This window comes from Engystomops pustulosus, chromosome 4, assembly GCF_040894005.1.
Source record: "Engystomops pustulosus chromosome 4, aEngPut4.maternal, whole genome shotgun sequence".
Classification (NCBI taxonomy): Eukaryota; Metazoa; Chordata; class Amphibia; order Anura; family Leptodactylidae; genus Engystomops; species Engystomops pustulosus.
In genome coordinates, this window is record NC_092414.1 from 76393030 (window position 1) to 76410100 (window position 17071).

Sequence of the window (17071 nt, forward strand, 5' to 3'; positions counted from 1 at the left end):
GGCAGTTGTGCGATCTACAACCATTAACAGCACACCACTGCCTCAGAGGACCCCAGCTACCTCTGATGTAATCACCACCCCAATATCCTTGCTGCGGGGTGCCAATGGCTGCACAGGGAGACAGTTCCCACATTGTGAGAAGAGTTGCCGGCACAGGAGCTTCATCAGACTCACATCCAGGTAAGTATTAAAGTTTCTTTTTTCTTTAGATATAATGGGGCATATTTATCAAGCTATCTGAACGTCTGAATATTTCTAGTTGCCCATGGCAACCAATTACAGCTCAGCTTTCATTTTACCAGTGCTCATGAATATTTTAAAGAGGAGCTGTGTTTGGTTGCAAGGGCAACTAGAAATATTCTGACTTTCAGACAGCTTGATAAATCTGCCCTAATTATTTCAAAACAGCTCAATTAGGGATCCCAAACCAGGTCCATAAAGACATGTAGTTGGTTCAGGGTCCAATGGCACTGAGTAGCATGTCAAGAGGTATGCTGCTTTTACTATGTGAGCAGTCAGTTTTCTGTTATCACATGTTACAGAAAGAAAGGGTGAGGTTTGATTGGTCTTTGATTTACATTACCAGTGTTTTGTATTTTTTAGTGGCACCATTTAACATTCAATGCAGTGTACTGGAAATAATATTGTATTGCAGTATATAGCAATTTTACTGCTGATCTCTAATAGCCTGCCATTGGCAGTACAGTAAATGCCTTAAAAAGAGCCCATAAGATAATGGCATAGAGGCTTTTTTGTCAACTTCACTTCATTCGGAAGTACAGAAAACAAGACATCATACAGCTCTGTACACTGAAAACTAAAAGTAATATTTTGGAAGTTGGGAAGAGAAAAATGGAGATGCAAAATAGAAAAATGACATTGTTGGGAAGGTGTTGAACCCATGACTACACATCTATTGAGTAAGTTTAAAAATAGTTTTAAAGAAACATAAAAATCAAACAATGTCCTTATGGAGGAGGATATGACAATCTATGGTATATTTACACTTGTGTGAACAGGGCCTAATACTCTTTTCATAGTTATAAATATTAAAACAACTAAAAGTTAAAGGGGTATTCCCACAAAGACAAGTTTCTTAAATGTACTCAGGATAACAAAATAACACATTCTCTACTTCACTATTATAAACAAAAATACAGCATTTCGCATATATAATTCCAACCTGTCTCTATCAGTCCTGGTGCAGACAATTTTTGTTGCCCTTGTTCTTCTGTGTGACGCTGCACTGAGCTGAGCTCCTTTCTGCCTCTAGCCCCCACCCTTGCATTCCAAGAGGAGCTCACACTGATACATAAACTGACTTCCTGCCGGAAGCTCTGAGGAAAGTAAAGCTACAGACAGATAAGAGGGGGAGGGGGGAGGCACAGCAGATCTGACAGTATGTCTTATAGGTAAGATATAGCAGTGCTGTGTATGTTATGCCTGTAATAGTAGAGGTGAGAATGTCATGTGTAATATGCATCTCATGGATGTCATCATCTCTCATCTCTGATCTGTCTCATCTCTCTTTCTATGTGTCGGGTACTAGTGAATGTTCAGAAGCTATTTTAAAGTGTATATAAACTTATACCCTGATAATCTAAGCACATTGCAGCACACTGTATCTCACAGCACTACAGGGACCATACTGTGTATGCTTAGAGAGTCCCCGCTCACACTCTGGAGTTTTACACGAACCATCACTGAGTTACTGGAGCTAAAACAGCAATAAAACTAAGTAAAATTGTAATGTAAGGGGTTAAAATAATATTTATTGTGTAAACATCACTAGGGGGTTGAAATTTGAGAATTTTCTTTCTTGGGCAAACCTCTTTAAAGTTAAATGCTCTTTAGTAGCGATTTAGAATAGGATGGTTAGTTTATGTAGTGGGATATGTAGCATGCAAGCATTCAATGGCAGGAATTGATCCTCAGATTTGTGTGTGCACACCATTTAAATGTAGCATAAACAATTATACACCCTATAAACGATAGGCTGCATGGCTACAATACAGAAAGAGTTCCTTTTCAATAAAGAGATTTTACAGAGCTTGTATATTGAATTTATATATATTTATTTTTAGTACGCTCCAAGTTTCACAACTCACTTAAGAATAGCTATATTTAAGTTGTAAAACAATGAATTCAATACATGTCATCAATCTTTGTCACACTAAATTTGATGTCTTTTATATTTAAAAACTATTTTGTTTGTGGTTTAACAAACATCTTGAACAAAGCAGTTTTGTATTTCTTTTTACATTGACATTTGTAACACTTACTTTATATATCTGTGATGGTTACTGGGTCATAGTTGATTCAGTAGAAATAATTTGCAAATCTACTTGTTGCAGCCATCGACAATAAAATGTAAGGAGTTGATTGTAGACATATTCTACAAGTAGAATGATTGTCATGTTAGATAGATACTAGTTATCAGGTTATAGGACAGTAGGATTGTAACCTTTGCCTCCACCCATGATAAATAAAAATACACTGGAGATGAAATTGGAGAACAAGACAAAAACTGTCAAGATCATTGTGTAGTCATGTGTGAACATATCTTAACATTTGTAAAATAGCAGTATTTTAACCTTATTTCATAAATTGCATATATTCTAAAGCACAGAATAAAAATGTAAATTAGATACAGGCGGTCCCCTACTTAAGGACACCCGACTTACAGACAACCCATAGTTACAGACGGACCCCTCTGCCCACGGTGACCTCTGGTGAAGGTCTCTGGATGCTTTACTAAAGTCCCAGACTGCAGTGAACAGCTGTGAAGTGTCTGTAATGAAGATTTATTGATAATCCTTGGTCCAATTACAGCAAAAATCTTGAAACCCCAATTGTCACTGGGACAAAAGAAAAAAATTTGTGTCGAACTTCAATTATAAAATATACAGTTTCGACTTACATACAAATTCAACTTAAGAACAAACCTCCGGACCCTATCTTGTATGTAACCCGGGGACTGCCTGTATTTGTAAAAGAACACTGATCAAAGTTAGAGAACACTTTCAGATACCTACAAGTTATTGGTGTTAATCTGGCACCTGGTGCTAATTTCCTTAATTAATTCTCATACCCGATTTAACCAGCAGCCATACAGTATTTTGATGTTTAAGAGCATTTGGACTGAAAGTCCACTCTGCAGTGACCAAACCTTTCATTAGCACAAAGAATCAAAAGGCTAGACTCATGCTGAGGTGCATGTTGTGTGGACAGAGGAGAAGTGGCCCGTAGTTCATTTTAGCGACAAAAGAAAGTTTAATTTGTTTGGATCTAATGGAAAACATTATGTTCGCCGACAAACTGGGGAAAAACTGACCCCAAGGTGTATAAAGAAGTCAGTGAAAGGTGGTGGAGGAAGTGTCAAGGTTCTGGGAATGTTTACTGTTCTACAGTCATTGCTGTTCTCCAATTATGTTTTCATGTTTTTTTGCCAAATAAAGTTTTTATGTTGATATACTTTGGTTATTTTGTAAAACACTGTTCTAGTGCCATGGTGTTCCTCTATCAAAAAATCCATTACATGTTGATCAATGGAGATTACATTATTTCTGAAAAAATCAATTGATCTCCAGTATATATAATTTATAAGAAAAGCTGAAATCTGAGAACATTCTTTTTCTATATAAAGACTTGTTTTCTGAACCATTTGGGGATATATATTATTTACTGATTGGCCATTGCAGTCTATGTCTAAACTCCTTGTATGCTCTATTGACTTCCATGAGATTTGCAGCACAGTAACAGAACAAGCTGATGCCGGAAATCAGCTTCATAGGGCAGCTAAGAGAATAAGTTATCCTGTAATAAACCAGTGGCACTTACTCATAGATCTAGACACGGTGACTGTGGAAATCTTCTTATATTTGTTATCCATGGCCTCCATTCTTCTAAAATGAACTTTTAAAATTATGCTAATAAGCCAGAGCCCATCCATGCTGTAGCTTCACAAAATGAGCACTTCCCTTGCCCACTTCTCACCTCCCCCTACCTGCTGTAATCTCACATAGCGGAAGGGGGAAGTGCTACTGCACAGTGTAACAGCCTGTGAAGTTACCACAGCATGGAGGGGCTCTTAATGCCCCCAGAGCCCATCTGGATAATTAGTATAATTTTATACTTACCGGTATATTTTTAAGTTGATTTTAGAAGGAAGGTGGATAACAAATATAAGAAGATTCCTTCAATGGTATATTCCCTTTAAAGTTGATGTCCACAAGTATTAGGGAATACCCATATTCATGAAAAACAATTATAGTCACTTTCTAATCTAATACATCAGATACTTATTATTTAATGAAAAGTGTTTGTCTAAGATATTAAAAATAATTCTTACTAAAGTAAATTCAATAAAATGTGAAAAAATGCAAATTTTCCATCATTGACATGTTGATCCCTACTTTGCTGCAGCAGTCAAATGCTATACAGCTATGTTACTGCTGCAGTCACTGACTCTCCCAATCACAGCCATTCTGTACATGTAGCAGGACTGGAGCAATTCAATAAAATTGGGTTGATATATTTTCTTTTCTATTCAATAACTGTATTTACATCTGTACATTTGTATTGTTCGATGAACAGGATATCATTATAGCAAATGTATCAGGCAAATACTGAATACAACAGGAATCTAAACATTCGCTTATAACAAGAAGACATCTCTGAAAGCCAAAATTCGGAAAAAAGTCTTGCAATTCTTTCCACTGTACAACAACTATAATTTTGAAATCGGAAAACTCATTTAGCCACTCTTCTATGCTTAGAGCAAATGGCTTGATACTAGCAAGGAGGTGACTTTTCAGCCCCTTTCTCAAAACTCTCTGCCTCCTGACTGAGCTGCCCTTAAAGTAGCCTCAAATACGCAGACACAAGCTTCTTAATCCCTCCGCCCATCGGTTGTTATAACAACGACTGAGACAAGCAGGTGATCCATTGACAGGGAGCAGATGGTCTCCTGCAGAGGTAAGCAAGGCCAAACAATGAAACCATATTGATCATATTGCTCCTTCTACACCCCTCCATACTTCAGTCTTGAGTTTTTTCTCTAGTCGGATCCTCCCCAAACTCTTTCCCTGTGTCTCTATACAATGTATCTTGACATGCTCTTGTCCTCTCCGCCTACATTGCCCCCACTGATCAATTATTCATGGATGAAGTGGGTGAGTTGCAGAACATCTTCTTCTCCTTTCTCATCACACACAGGAACGAATGGGCCAAAAACCCAGAGGCCTGAAAAAAGTAAATAGTCTGCTGGCTATTCATTACTGTGTGGCAAATTATGGATGGCAAACACTTCCAAGCCTCCAAATTGATAGAGTCTATTTAAAGTAGTAAAAGTAACTTCATAGCTGTCACATAAATTCATGGAGGAATTCAATGCTAGAAGGGCCATAGAATAAGATGTATATAAATCTTTGTGACACCTATAGAGGCTCTTTCCTGCAGGTGTCTTATGTACAGTATCTATACAAAGAACACTATCCACAATCATTTACTCATGCTTTTCAGACAAGTCCAATCAAATACCAATAAAGTTTACCATTGTCAACTATTCCATGGGAGATGAAAGCCTTTCTCAAAACTGAGCCAACAGACGCCATCATGGATCTGCCCTGTGGGCCTACAGACATTATCTTGTTTCCTAGTTTTAATGGAGATGACCTCAAAGCAAGCACTTTAATATCATGTGTACAAATGAAAAAGAAAGAATTTCAATTAAATCCTTTCTCATTCAAAGAGCAAACACCTTGGATTCCCAAGAAGGTTCCAAGTGCCATGTTTGAGTACACACAGCAGGCATTTGGTTAGACGTAACATTGCATGCATTTATGAAACAAGACAGTAACTTTTCATGTAGCCTAAGAGTCCATTGACAACAAGTGTCTGTAGAAAACAATCCTTGTACACACAAGTGGAGAAGATGCATGGTTAGACTTTTAAAGTGTAGTTATCTGGTCAAAAATAGTTTTGGTGCAGCTGCAGAGAGTCTTTGACAATTCCAACGATGCCCATAGCATACTGTTGGCTTCTTCCTAGCCTGAGTTCCATCCTGGTATATCTAACAGACCTTTTTGTAAAATCCTTCCAACTTCTCCTAAACTGGGGTTGTGACATCAGCTAAGAGCATTGAGGCCAGAGCAGCTTGCTTCACTTTCCATAATGCTGAGCTCTCCTCTAATGCTTATTACTAGCAGTCCAGCCCAGTATCTCAGGTTAAATAATATTCAGTGTTGCATAACACAGATGTGACCCTAACCTGACAGATAAACTCAATGTCAGCTTTACGTGCTCACATCCATACTACCATGCATTACAGTTACATAGATTATTACGCACACTTACATATACATCTATGTACTGGTACACATATAGACCTATAATATTTTACATCTTTATGACTACTATACACATTTACTGCTATGATAGATGTGTCAGTCAGGCTGTTCGGCACATGCCACAGTGGGGGAGTGCAGAGAACGGAGGAGGCAGGGCACACAAAGAAGTAAAAAGTCATATTCACCAGACGAACAGGTCATGATTAAGACTCATTGGGGCAGATTTTTCAAGCTGTCTGAAAGAATATTTCTAGTTGCCCATGGCAACCAATCACAGCTCCCCTTTAAAATATTCACGAGGACTGGTAAAATTAAAGCCGAGCTGTGATTGGTTGCCATGGGCAACTAGAAATATTCTGTCTTTCAGAGATCTTGAAAAATCTGCCCCATTGTGTTGAAACTCGTAGACTGTGCTGGTATTGCTATCTGCATTGAAACTTGTTGCTGCTATTATGGATGGATTTATATTTCAATAAAGAAACACATTTTTATCTCCATTCCCGACTGATCAGTGGATCGTGCTGGGCGTTTTTCCAAATCTACAATTGTGGAGTGGAACGAAATTTATTGGAAATTTTAAACTTTTGTAAAAAAAATAATAAACTGAAAAGTGGGACATGCAATATTATTCGGTCTCCTTAAAGGGGTATTACCAAGAAGACAAGTTTCTTATATGTACTCAGGATAACAAAATAACACTTTCTCTTATTCCCTGCTATTAACAAAAATACAGCATTTCACAGATATAATTCCAACATGTCTCTATCAGTCCAGCTGTACACAATTTCAGTTGCCCCTAGACATAACCCTGTAATTTGTGACTTTAGGGTCGGGCCACCATCTTGGATTTTGCCATGCTTTCTGAGTGTCTCTGTCTTTTTACTCTGAGCCTGTAGCCACGTCCCCTGCGCGGCGCTTAGAGAGGATGGGGGGAGCTGATGGGGGCACAAGAGAGGTAGCTGCTGCAGGACACTAAACAAAGGGAAGCCACTGGGCTCAAAATATGAAGGTGAGATGCTGGAGGGACACAGTAAGGGGGATACTAGAGTGAAAGCTGCTGCAGGGTACTATATGAAGGGGACCAGGGGTCACAAAATAAGGGGGAGCTACAGGGGGTCACAATAAGAGGGGGCTTTAGTATGAGGGAGAGCTTGGGGGAGCATATCAGAGGGACTACAATGTAACAGGGAGCTGGGGGGGACATAATGTGAGGGGAAATGAAGGGAGCTAAGGGGAAAAGTAAAGGGTGGAAAACAAACTTAAAAGGTATGGATAGTACTGTAGGGAAGGTAAACACGGCTCGGCTGCAGGCATAGTACTATAGGACAGACAGGCATTGCTCTCCTGCAGGCACAGTACTAATGGATAGGTATATTTGCTGCAGGCACAGTACTGTAGTGAAGGTAGACTCAGTTCCAGAGGCATAACTAGGAGAGTTTGGAGCCACCATAGCAAACTTCTGAATGGGGCTCACCTTTCCCTAAAAAGTGTTGTCCAGTGACAAGTTAGCGCCTGTTCACAGGATAATGGGTAACTTGCTGATCGGCGCAGATATCAGTGATGGGAGGTCCATTGTACCCCAGATTAACCGAGCAGCCAGCCAAGCATGGGCCTTTGCTCTATTCACAGAGGATGCAGTTTTATTTCACAAAATACCCAGTTCAGTAGAGAGGAGGCTAGAATGGAGTTGCTGGTGGTAGGACCTGCCGGAGGAACAACTCTTCTCTATACAGTGCAGCAACAAGGAGGCTAGAATGGAGTTACTTACAGGAGGTACCTATATAAACTCTGTTCTAGGAGCTTAACCACATAACATGGTGGAGTATATTCGTGGAGGAGTCTAAAGTTGCAGAAGAAAAAAAAAATATTTCAATGTGTATACAGTTATGAATTTTTTAAAATTGCTGCTTATTTTTAAATTAAGGTTCAAATGAAAAATGCAACATCGCAGATCACAAGCTTGCAAAAAAAAAAATATTTAATTGGTCTTAGTGTATAATGAAAGGGCGCATTTGCAGTGAAGACAATGTTTAAAAAATATGTAAATCGCTGTGTTCCACAACCGCTATGATCATACCACCTGCTCCTGGCCAGAGAGCTAGGAGAGAGCACACGCTCCGCTCTTTCCACGCCCCAACTCTCTGACGTCACAGGGCCTGCTCCTAGTTCCTCAGCAGGGGGTGGAATAAATTAAAATCCGGTGATATCTAGAGGCACTCAGGTGAAGTCAGCCTGAGCACTTCCGGCTAATTTACATATTTTTTTAAAAGTTATTTCCTCTGCAAACGTGCCCTATTATTATGCACTAAAACCAGTTCCACTTAAAGATATGGGCACGTAATGCTGGACATCTACCAGCTGTCAAATTTTTTCAATCAGTTTTTTGCTGCTTTTGCTTCTATCCCAATGTAAAATTCTGATGTGTGAACATGGCCTACATGTACATGTGCCCCTCACAGGAGTAACTCACTACCGTTCCTTTACTCTATTAAAAAAGTAAAGAACGATGGTTTAATGTATCAACTAAAATTCCCATTGACATCAATGTATCGATTTCCATCCGTTAAGGTTCATTTAGGCAGCTATCCGTTATTCATGCGTCTTTTATACAGAAAAATTACGGAGGCAGCAGTTCTTTTCCTCGGTTTGAAATAAACACATGTATAACGGATCCATGCCAAACTGACCATAATGGATGACATAAAATTAAAATTGACAGAATTTTTAATTGATACATTAAACCTCTGTTTTTTTACTTAACTTTTTTTAACGGAGGTAAGGAGTGGTAATGTGAAATTAGGCTGCAGAATGTATGAAAACGGCCAAATATACAGCCATATAATCTGGTAGCATACTGCCCCATTCATTTCAATGGGCTATATGGCCATCTATTTACATGGCCATTTTGCCCACCATATCGTAACCGAGCGAGCTGTATATATGGAGCATGTCCTATTTTCTCATGTATTTCTGTTCCATGTACCCCATAAAAGTCTATAGGAACGCATATAATATAGGTTGCATACGTGCTGCAATAGTCAATCATCTGTCATTTAGCAGCCCACCGTATTTTATATGGATACGTAATAAATATGGTGACATACGTGCAAAAATGAATGAAAATTGCCATGTATATTCGTAATCATAGCGCACAGAAATACAGGACTGGAGAAATCACACATTCGTGTGAATGCAGCCTTAGGCCAGTGCCACACGCACCGCTTTGTCTACGTTTGAAAACGCAAACAAAGCCGCGCCTACCGGGACGGGCCGCGGGCCGATCGCAGCGTTAATTTAAGGTAAAACACCGGCGGCTTGTTCCCGATCGCAGGCGTTTCCATAGAAACGCCGATGCGATCGGGGTGCGGCTATGTCTGCGTTTTTGTCGGGATTTTGAAGGCATTGAAAATACACATGCGTTTTTCGAATGTTTGCTAGCATTTTTGATGCTTGATGTTCGGTAATTGCACGCAGCTGTGTCTCTTGGAATTCGCAGACCCCAACCACATACGTTTTTTTAAAAAAAATAAACCGCTTTAAAACGTGCACTGAAAATGCAGACACAAAAACCGCATGGGGTAAACCGCTAAGTTAATACATTTTATCCAAAAACCCATTGAAAAAAACAATATACTAAACAGGATACAAAAACGCAATGAAAAAACGCACAAAAAACGTCTCCGGCTGTAATGTTACACATGTATGTACTGTACATATACTCCATTCCTTGTATTTCCCCCTGCAGACACTCTTTACTGGGAACAGGGAGAGAAGTGGAGGGGACTCCCAGCATAGTGACACCACAGCCCAGCAGGCACTATGCAGCGACGTGTACAGGTGCCCACCTATGACAGGGTGCAGGGACCCCGCGTGTACACTGCTCCACAATGTTTGCTAGTTCCCTCCACAGCCCGACCTCCCACTGCTGACCCCACAGAAGACGAATCATCCATTCAGCTCAAGGACCTTCATTGATGTCACGATCATGTGACTTCAGTCACGTGTCTGTGAGAAGGCAGGAACAGGAAGAGTCGCCCATACTATGTGTCCTTGTGCAGATCAGCTCCTGGTGTATGTATTACAGCATAGCACCGGGCACAGGCATGTGGGCAGTATACCCAGCTGTAGGTAAATAGGGAGGGGGATGTTTGGGCATCCGACCAGCGAAGGAAAACATACCATAGTCAGGACTGACAAATCACACAGCATCAGGACTGATAGAGAAAGGTTAGAATTATGTGTTATGTAAAATGCTGTATTTTTGTTAGACATCTAATTACAGATTGTTTTGCCATTTTGAGTCTTTTTAAGAATTTCACCTTTGTGGGAATACCTCTGTCGTATTTTATGTAGCTGAAGCTCACGTTGGCTCCGCAGAACATTAAAACATTTATTTAAAGCAGCGTTCTCTATATAACGGGGTCATTTATCATATTTCTTCATCTGTATCTGTTTGCAGTCATTTTTCAGATATATTTTTTTTTAAAAATCTGCAGCCGGAGTGTTCTTGCACCCACAAAGTTGCACGTCTCTGATTGCAACAAATTTGCGCAATTTTTGTGCCAAAAATATTGGAGCAATCGTGGGCATGTGACCAGTTTGCAAATTTACTGTAAAAAGGCGCAATCTGCTCACTGTGCCAAAATAAATGCAAATATATGCACAATATGAAATACTGAATTGTGATAAATTGTTCCAAGAATGTGCAATACATGGAATAGAACTAATACTTCTAGGAAGGAGGTTCCATTCTAGCTGGATCACTACACAACTGAATAGAATGGAGGTGCTCAAAGGAGGTACATGATCTCAGTGCAGACAGTAGGTGTTACAAGCAACTCCATTCTGGCTGGATCACTGTTGAACTGACTAGAATGGAGTTGCTATAGGTAGGTTTATGATTTTGGTGTAGACTGTAGGTGTTATAGGGAGGACCTCCCTGGAGCAACTCCATATTATGCCACATTCAGACATTCATGTGCTGCCCAGGCCGGAAACCGGAAACCACACTGCTCCTCTCGTCTCCCCTGATATTGTGCCCCCCATCATCTGTTCCCCATATTCTGGCCCTTTCACCTTCCTTCATATTGTGGCCTCCTCATCGCCCCTGATATTATGGCCCCCATCATCTGCTACTCAAATCAGGTTTGTTTTTTGCATAGTGTCAGTATGTAATAGTCCTTGGCGTGTACTGGGACACTGGAAAAACATTTAGAATGCAGTAAAATTGATGAAAAAACATATTTAGTTTACCAAATTATGCCTTATCTTGGTTTAAGTCTAGACAGAGATTAAAAAATTAAAACCTTTTGTGCCAAAAAAAAAATTTCTTTATTTTGTCCTATTCTGACACCAATAACACTTTCCTACTTTGCGGTACACATATGAGATCGGGCTGATTGGGAGATATGCAAAGCACAGCTCTCAGCAGGATGCAGTTTTACCTCACAAACCACCTAGCACAGCACACATGGAAACGCTGACTCTTCCCGCTCATGTGACTCATCACATGGCCGTGACATCATGAAGGTCCTTGCAGACTGGTGAGAGGTAACTTCCTGCAGCTCTCACAGTTCTATGCCTCCATCTTTACTACATAACCCACAAACAGTGACCGTCTCCTCTATGTGCCGTGCTGATGTCACATAGCATTATGGAAGTGTCCTGCATGTCCTGCGTTCCTGCTTGACCAGTGCTATGACACCTGTGCTATGTCACATTCTGCATTTGCAGGTCAGAGCTGGGGACCAGCGCTCACAGGATGTTAGTAATGGCGTTGCTGATCCGCCATCCCTGGTGGTTGAGAGGTTGTCCCGATGTGCTTTGTCCTGGACCAAATGATGGAGTTCCGTCTCCTGATCCCGGTAAACACTAGCTGCAGAGCCTGAGGCCTGCAGCCTGGTTGCTGTAGTTTTTGCAAACAGATAAGTGACCTCCGCACAAAGCACAATGCCCTCTTTTGCCCTAGGCAGTGTAAGCCTGCACAGTCATGTCTCCTAGTCAGGAGCGCCTGCCAGGTGACCCAGCCATCCTCCACTCGGTAAACTTTCCTCTGCAGCTCCTTCTCCCGATAGTTGTCGACATTTAAGGGCGCGTTCACACGTTGCGTTTTGACCTGCGTTTTCATTGCGTTTGAAACGCATATACAACAGCTGAGGAGAGGTGATTTGCCTAATTACATCACTGTTAATATTTCCGTTTACAAAACGCATCGTAAACGCGATGTTAACGCGTGCGTTAACAATACGTTAACACATGCGTTAACATTGCGTTTACAAACGTAAACGGTAATGTAATTAGGCAAATCACCTCTCATCAGCTGTAGTATATGCGTTTCAAACGCAATGAAAACGCGACCAAAACGCAACGTGTGAACGCGCCCTCAAAGTGATAGTGTCAACCTTTTTCTTTTCAGAAGAAATTTTTGGGGTCTGATCCTCCTCACCTAGAATGACTTCACAGTCTGCTTCTGCACTGTGCTCAGGGGGGTCTGACAGCAGATGCCGTAGTCAGAAGATCCCCAATTCCTGTATATAACACAGTTATAATTTTTTGCACTTTTTCTTTCTATGTTTCATCATTAAGGTATTTTTTACATTTTTTTAAGTTGCTAATGCATCCTTTTTTATATGTTATCGATTTTTCAATCTTTTTTTCCTCAGGTTTTCCGGCTGTTTCATGGGTCCATGTATTTCTATGGGTTCATACACACAGCTGAGGATTCCTTAGCCTAGTTCCCTTGAGAAAATACTCAGAGCAGGTTCTGTTCTAATCCATGTTTGTGGCTCTACTCTCCCATAGAAGTCTACGGGGTTTTGAAAAATATGGTTGACACACAGCATATCATCTGTATGTTGTCTGTATTTGTGGTGGGTTGCTAGGTAACAGCCTCCCATTTTTTAAAACGTTTCGGATCCGCAAAAATGGATGGAATGGAATACACATGGATGGCTACTTTGCGGCCATACAGCAGAGACATGGAGGCAATATTGTTCCATGGCACATGGTCCCCAAAACGGCCAATACATCTGTATTTTGCAGCCAGATTAAAAATATGTTGGTGTGCAGGAGGCCTAACTATTGCATCATATAATCCAGAACTGTTTCTCATCTACAGATGCTGTGTCCTAAATCCATAAGACTTTTAAACACAAGAACGCTGGTATATAACATATGGAGGTTAATGGAGACATCCCCTTGTAGAGGAGGAAGTGCGCACATGGCTGGCATGTCACAGAGATCCCTGCATCCACAGGCAACAGACAATAGCACAAAGCCCGGCAAGACCATTAAGAAACTATCTGTGGAAGGTAATATAGCAGCAGGTAAATCTACTTTCCTGAGACTCTTATGTAGCGTGCAGCAAGAATGGAGTTTGATGGCGGAGCCTCTCAGGAAGTGGCAGCAGGTCCATTCCACTTCCCAGCAGAAGATGGACAATTTGTTGCAGCTCTTGTATGATGATCCTACCCGTTGGTCGTACACCTTTCAGACACTGTCTTGTATGAGCCGCTTCAAAGTTCAGATTGAGACCCCACCGGAGCATTTACTGAAACAGCAGGACCCTGTACAGATATTTGAGAGATCTTTGTACAGCGACAGATTTGTCTTTGCCAAGGCCCTATTTGAGCTTGGCCATTTAAATGAAATAGAGTGGACTCTGTACCAGGAGTGGCACTCCTTTTTAATAGAAGAGTTTGGCAAGAGAGCTGCCCTGGATGGCATTATCTATCTGCGAGCGTCCCCAGAAAAGTGCTTTGAGAGGCTTCAGAAGAGGGCGCGGAAGGAGGAAAAGACAGTCACTGTAAGCTACCTGAAAAAGTTACATGATCAGCATGAAGGCTGGTTAATGGAGAAGGCAGCGGACATTAGTTTCCAGCATATTAGGGACATCCCAATCCTTGTCTTAGAGGTGGATGAGGAATTTGAAGACGACGCATCAGTTCGTGAACATCTGTGTCATAAAGTGAAGGAGTTTGTTGCCAGTTTAAAAGGTTAATAGTTATCCACATGACATGTGTGTTAGATATATATGGACAATTTGGGAACACATTGATACTATTGTTATAAGTTTCCTTCATTTACATGTATTCTCTATTAAATTATTATTTTACATGACATTATTATTTTTGTTTTATATTTAAATGTTATTTGCTTAGCTAACATATACTTTCTAAAATTTTGAAACTCCAATTGTCACCAGGGCAAAAAAAGAATTTTGGCTGGAACTACAATTGTAAAATATACAGTTCCAACTTGCATACAAATTCAACTTAAGTACAAACCTACGTAACTGCCTGTATAGGAGGGATTTATCACTGCTTCTACTTCAGTTTTCCGGTGTAGAAGCAGTGAAATAATTGCAAATTCTTGCGCAATGTAAGAATTTGCGAATATAGATACAACTATGCCACCTCCATGCCATTTAGGCTTGGAGAGGCGCAGTGGCCAGCCAAGTGGGTGTGCCTGTGTAATTCTGAAGAACCAGCAAACTTTCATTTGCTGGTTTTTGCAGAAAACTACGCCAGGTTGGACCTGGAATAGTTTTGCACAGAGGCCACGCCACCCGTCGGATACATCAAGAGGCTTACACCTCATGATGTATCCGGCGGGACACTGGGGTCCCAGGTGATCTTATGTAATCATACTATTGTTTTGTTAGCAGCAGGACTGTGAAAATGCATTTAAAGCTAGGCTTTGTGCAGTCCCATGTGAGATCTCTCGGTTTAACAACTGCACATCATTTCCCATGTCCTGTGACACTGTTGCAGCTGGTTTCTGTTTATGTATAACAGCAAATGGGCGGGGCATTGGAGCTATTTGAATGTAGAGATCAAAGAACAAAGCAATGTGAGGAGACTCTGCCAGCGCTCCAAGTCCAGCTACAATCATGAAATATAAATATAGCCTATAAGTCAAACAGAAAGACACCATGTTACATCTTCTGAAATCTGTTTCAGTAAACACTTTTCTTTATGACACATCGGTTCTGGATACTACCGTATTTTCTAATAATTGTGTTGGATTATTCCTCCCTAATGCCTACAGAGGAAATCATGTTCCTACACTGCAATTTAATGAGGAAAAATTATTTTCTAAAACATACATGTTTAATATACAAACAAAAAACAATATTCTAACATTTTATCCCTCAATCTCTTATTTTGCTGATTACATTGCTTATGTTACATGCTGATTTTTACATAAAGAGAAACTGTCGGGTCGATTTGGGACCCTAAAACACCAACGGGCCCTTATGGATCTGTTGTTTAGAGACCCAGATTATCCTGTGTGAAGGATGTACATTAGGAAAATGGGGCACGTTGGCATTACATCTGCAGATCCTGCCCCAGCGCCATGTTTTTCAATGCTGAAAATTAAGCTGGGGTAATACCCCGCCTTTCTTGCGCATGCACCATACCTACGGCGCTTGTGTAGTGAAGCCGGGGTGTAACGCTTGCCACAACTTGCAGGTTGCCTCATTAAAAAAAACATACAGTGCAATTTGGGACACTAAACCACTAATCCATTAGGACCTGTGTGTGGTTTAGTGTCGTAAACGCCCTGATGGGTTCCCTATTAAATTATTGCTGGGACCCTTACACATTAGCATAAACAACAATATATATAATCGACCACTCATGATACAGCGGTGCTACATTTCATTAATCACACAACATTTTGGACCCCACAGGGGCTGTTTTGGCTGCTACATAAGTAGTTTTACCCATGTATTTATTGTACACAACCCCTTCACAATCTACAGTACATGTAATAATACAATGGAAAAGTACTTAAAAACTTGTGACTGTAACCTGAACTCTGATCTGTCTCCATACTAACATTTAAGTCATTTTGTTGGTCAGACAAGTCTATGCTAAACATGAATAGCTTGCGGATCTCAGTGTGAGATGGCATGGCTGACTTCTGACATACTCCATCTTATTTACACATAGGAAGCTCCAGTAAATTCCTGCTGGGAGAGGTGACCCAGGTCAGGGGCATTTGTTCCTCATCTCAATACAAGACAATCTTTCTCTTAGCGACTGGCTGTTTAGTGATCAGTGCAAAGAAATTGAGCAGATAGATAACGCAGCAAACAATAGGGTGCCATGCTCAGCCAGTATTAAGATGTCTCCGGAGAATAGAAATTTCAGATTCACCTGTAGCCATTGTTCATTTTTCTACATATACTTTCATTTGCACAAATTTTTCATAAATGTATTTACATGTGGCTGTTGTAGAAATCTCATAAGTAACCAAATAAACCTAACCTCCTACTAAACTTCTACTTAAATAAAACAAACAATATACACAAGTCGGAAGGACGGCGCTGGAAAAAAGGAGGAGAAAGTCCAAAAACACCACAGTCTGAATATTAAACAAAGTTTTTTCGCCGCATCAACGTCTTTCCAAACTAGATTTTCAAATGTCACTGCCAAAACATTCAAATACCTCTTTCCTTATGTTACACAGCACACAGGTTAGGGTAAGTATTCCTTAGTTGTTCGTCTATTCGTCTTCCCAAGATTATGTTCTTCTATCCCGCAATTGTGAACAGAGCTCTCAAACACTTGCCAATTCCGGGTGCACGGGTCCGGTCTTCCGGATGGAACCTCTTGCCTTGCTGTTTTTCGTTCCGTCACACTCTTTTGGTAGTGCTCACTCCGCTCCCATAGAAGATAAGAAGACGCAATGGTGCAGCAAGTTTTTGGATTAAA

The 17071-nt window shown here is 40.6% G+C and overlaps 1 protein-coding gene and 1 long non-coding RNA gene across 12 annotated transcripts in view; one reads left to right on the top strand and one right to left on the bottom strand.

The window, feature by feature from the left end:
- The window catches only part of LOC140126669 (uncharacterized), a 50051-nt gene extending 39701 nt beyond the window's left edge, over window positions 1-10350 (bottom strand). The window contains exons 1-2 of one of the 2 annotated variants that reach the window (XR_011854873.1): window positions 10196-10350; window positions 2283-2395 (exon numbers count right to left, since the gene is read on the bottom strand). This is a non-coding gene — a long non-coding RNA (uncharacterized lncRNA). The remainder of the gene's footprint in view (window positions 1-2282; window positions 2396-10195) is intronic. The other variant, XR_011854874.1, reaches the window with a different exon arrangement.
- On the top strand, window positions 10320-14468 carry LOC140126667 (deoxyguanosine kinase, mitochondrial-like). 10 transcript variants are annotated; one of them, XM_072146375.1, is made up of 3 exons: window positions 10429-10577; window positions 12084-12214; window positions 13468-14468. In XM_072146375.1, the coding sequence occupies exons 2-3, from the start codon at window positions 12167-12169 to the stop codon at window positions 14347-14349; spliced, it is 930 nt and encodes a 309-aa protein (XP_072002476.1). In that variant the 5' UTR covers window positions 10429-10577; window positions 12084-12166; the 3' UTR covers window positions 14350-14468. The 10 variants fall into 10 exon arrangements, with proteins under 10 accessions (XP_072002482.1, XP_072002484.1, XP_072002486.1 ...); XM_072146376.1 differs by lacking the exon at window positions 10429-10577 and adding an exon at window positions 11758-11900; XM_072146381.1 differs by lacking the exons at window positions 10429-10577; window positions 12084-12214 and adding an exon at window positions 10320-10421.
- Window positions 14469-17071: the final 2603 nt, after the last annotated feature.

Bases quoted from the DNA above. Each gene is read 5' to 3' on its own strand.
- LOC140126667 (XM_072146375.1), top strand. From the start codon at position 12,167: ATGTGCTTTGTCCTGGACCAAATGATGGAGTTCCGTCTCCTGATCCCG. The intron at 12,215-13,467 runs GTAAACACTAGC...TCTCATCTACAG, and splicing joins AGTTCCGTCTCCTGATCCCG to ATGCTGTGTCCTAAATCCAT.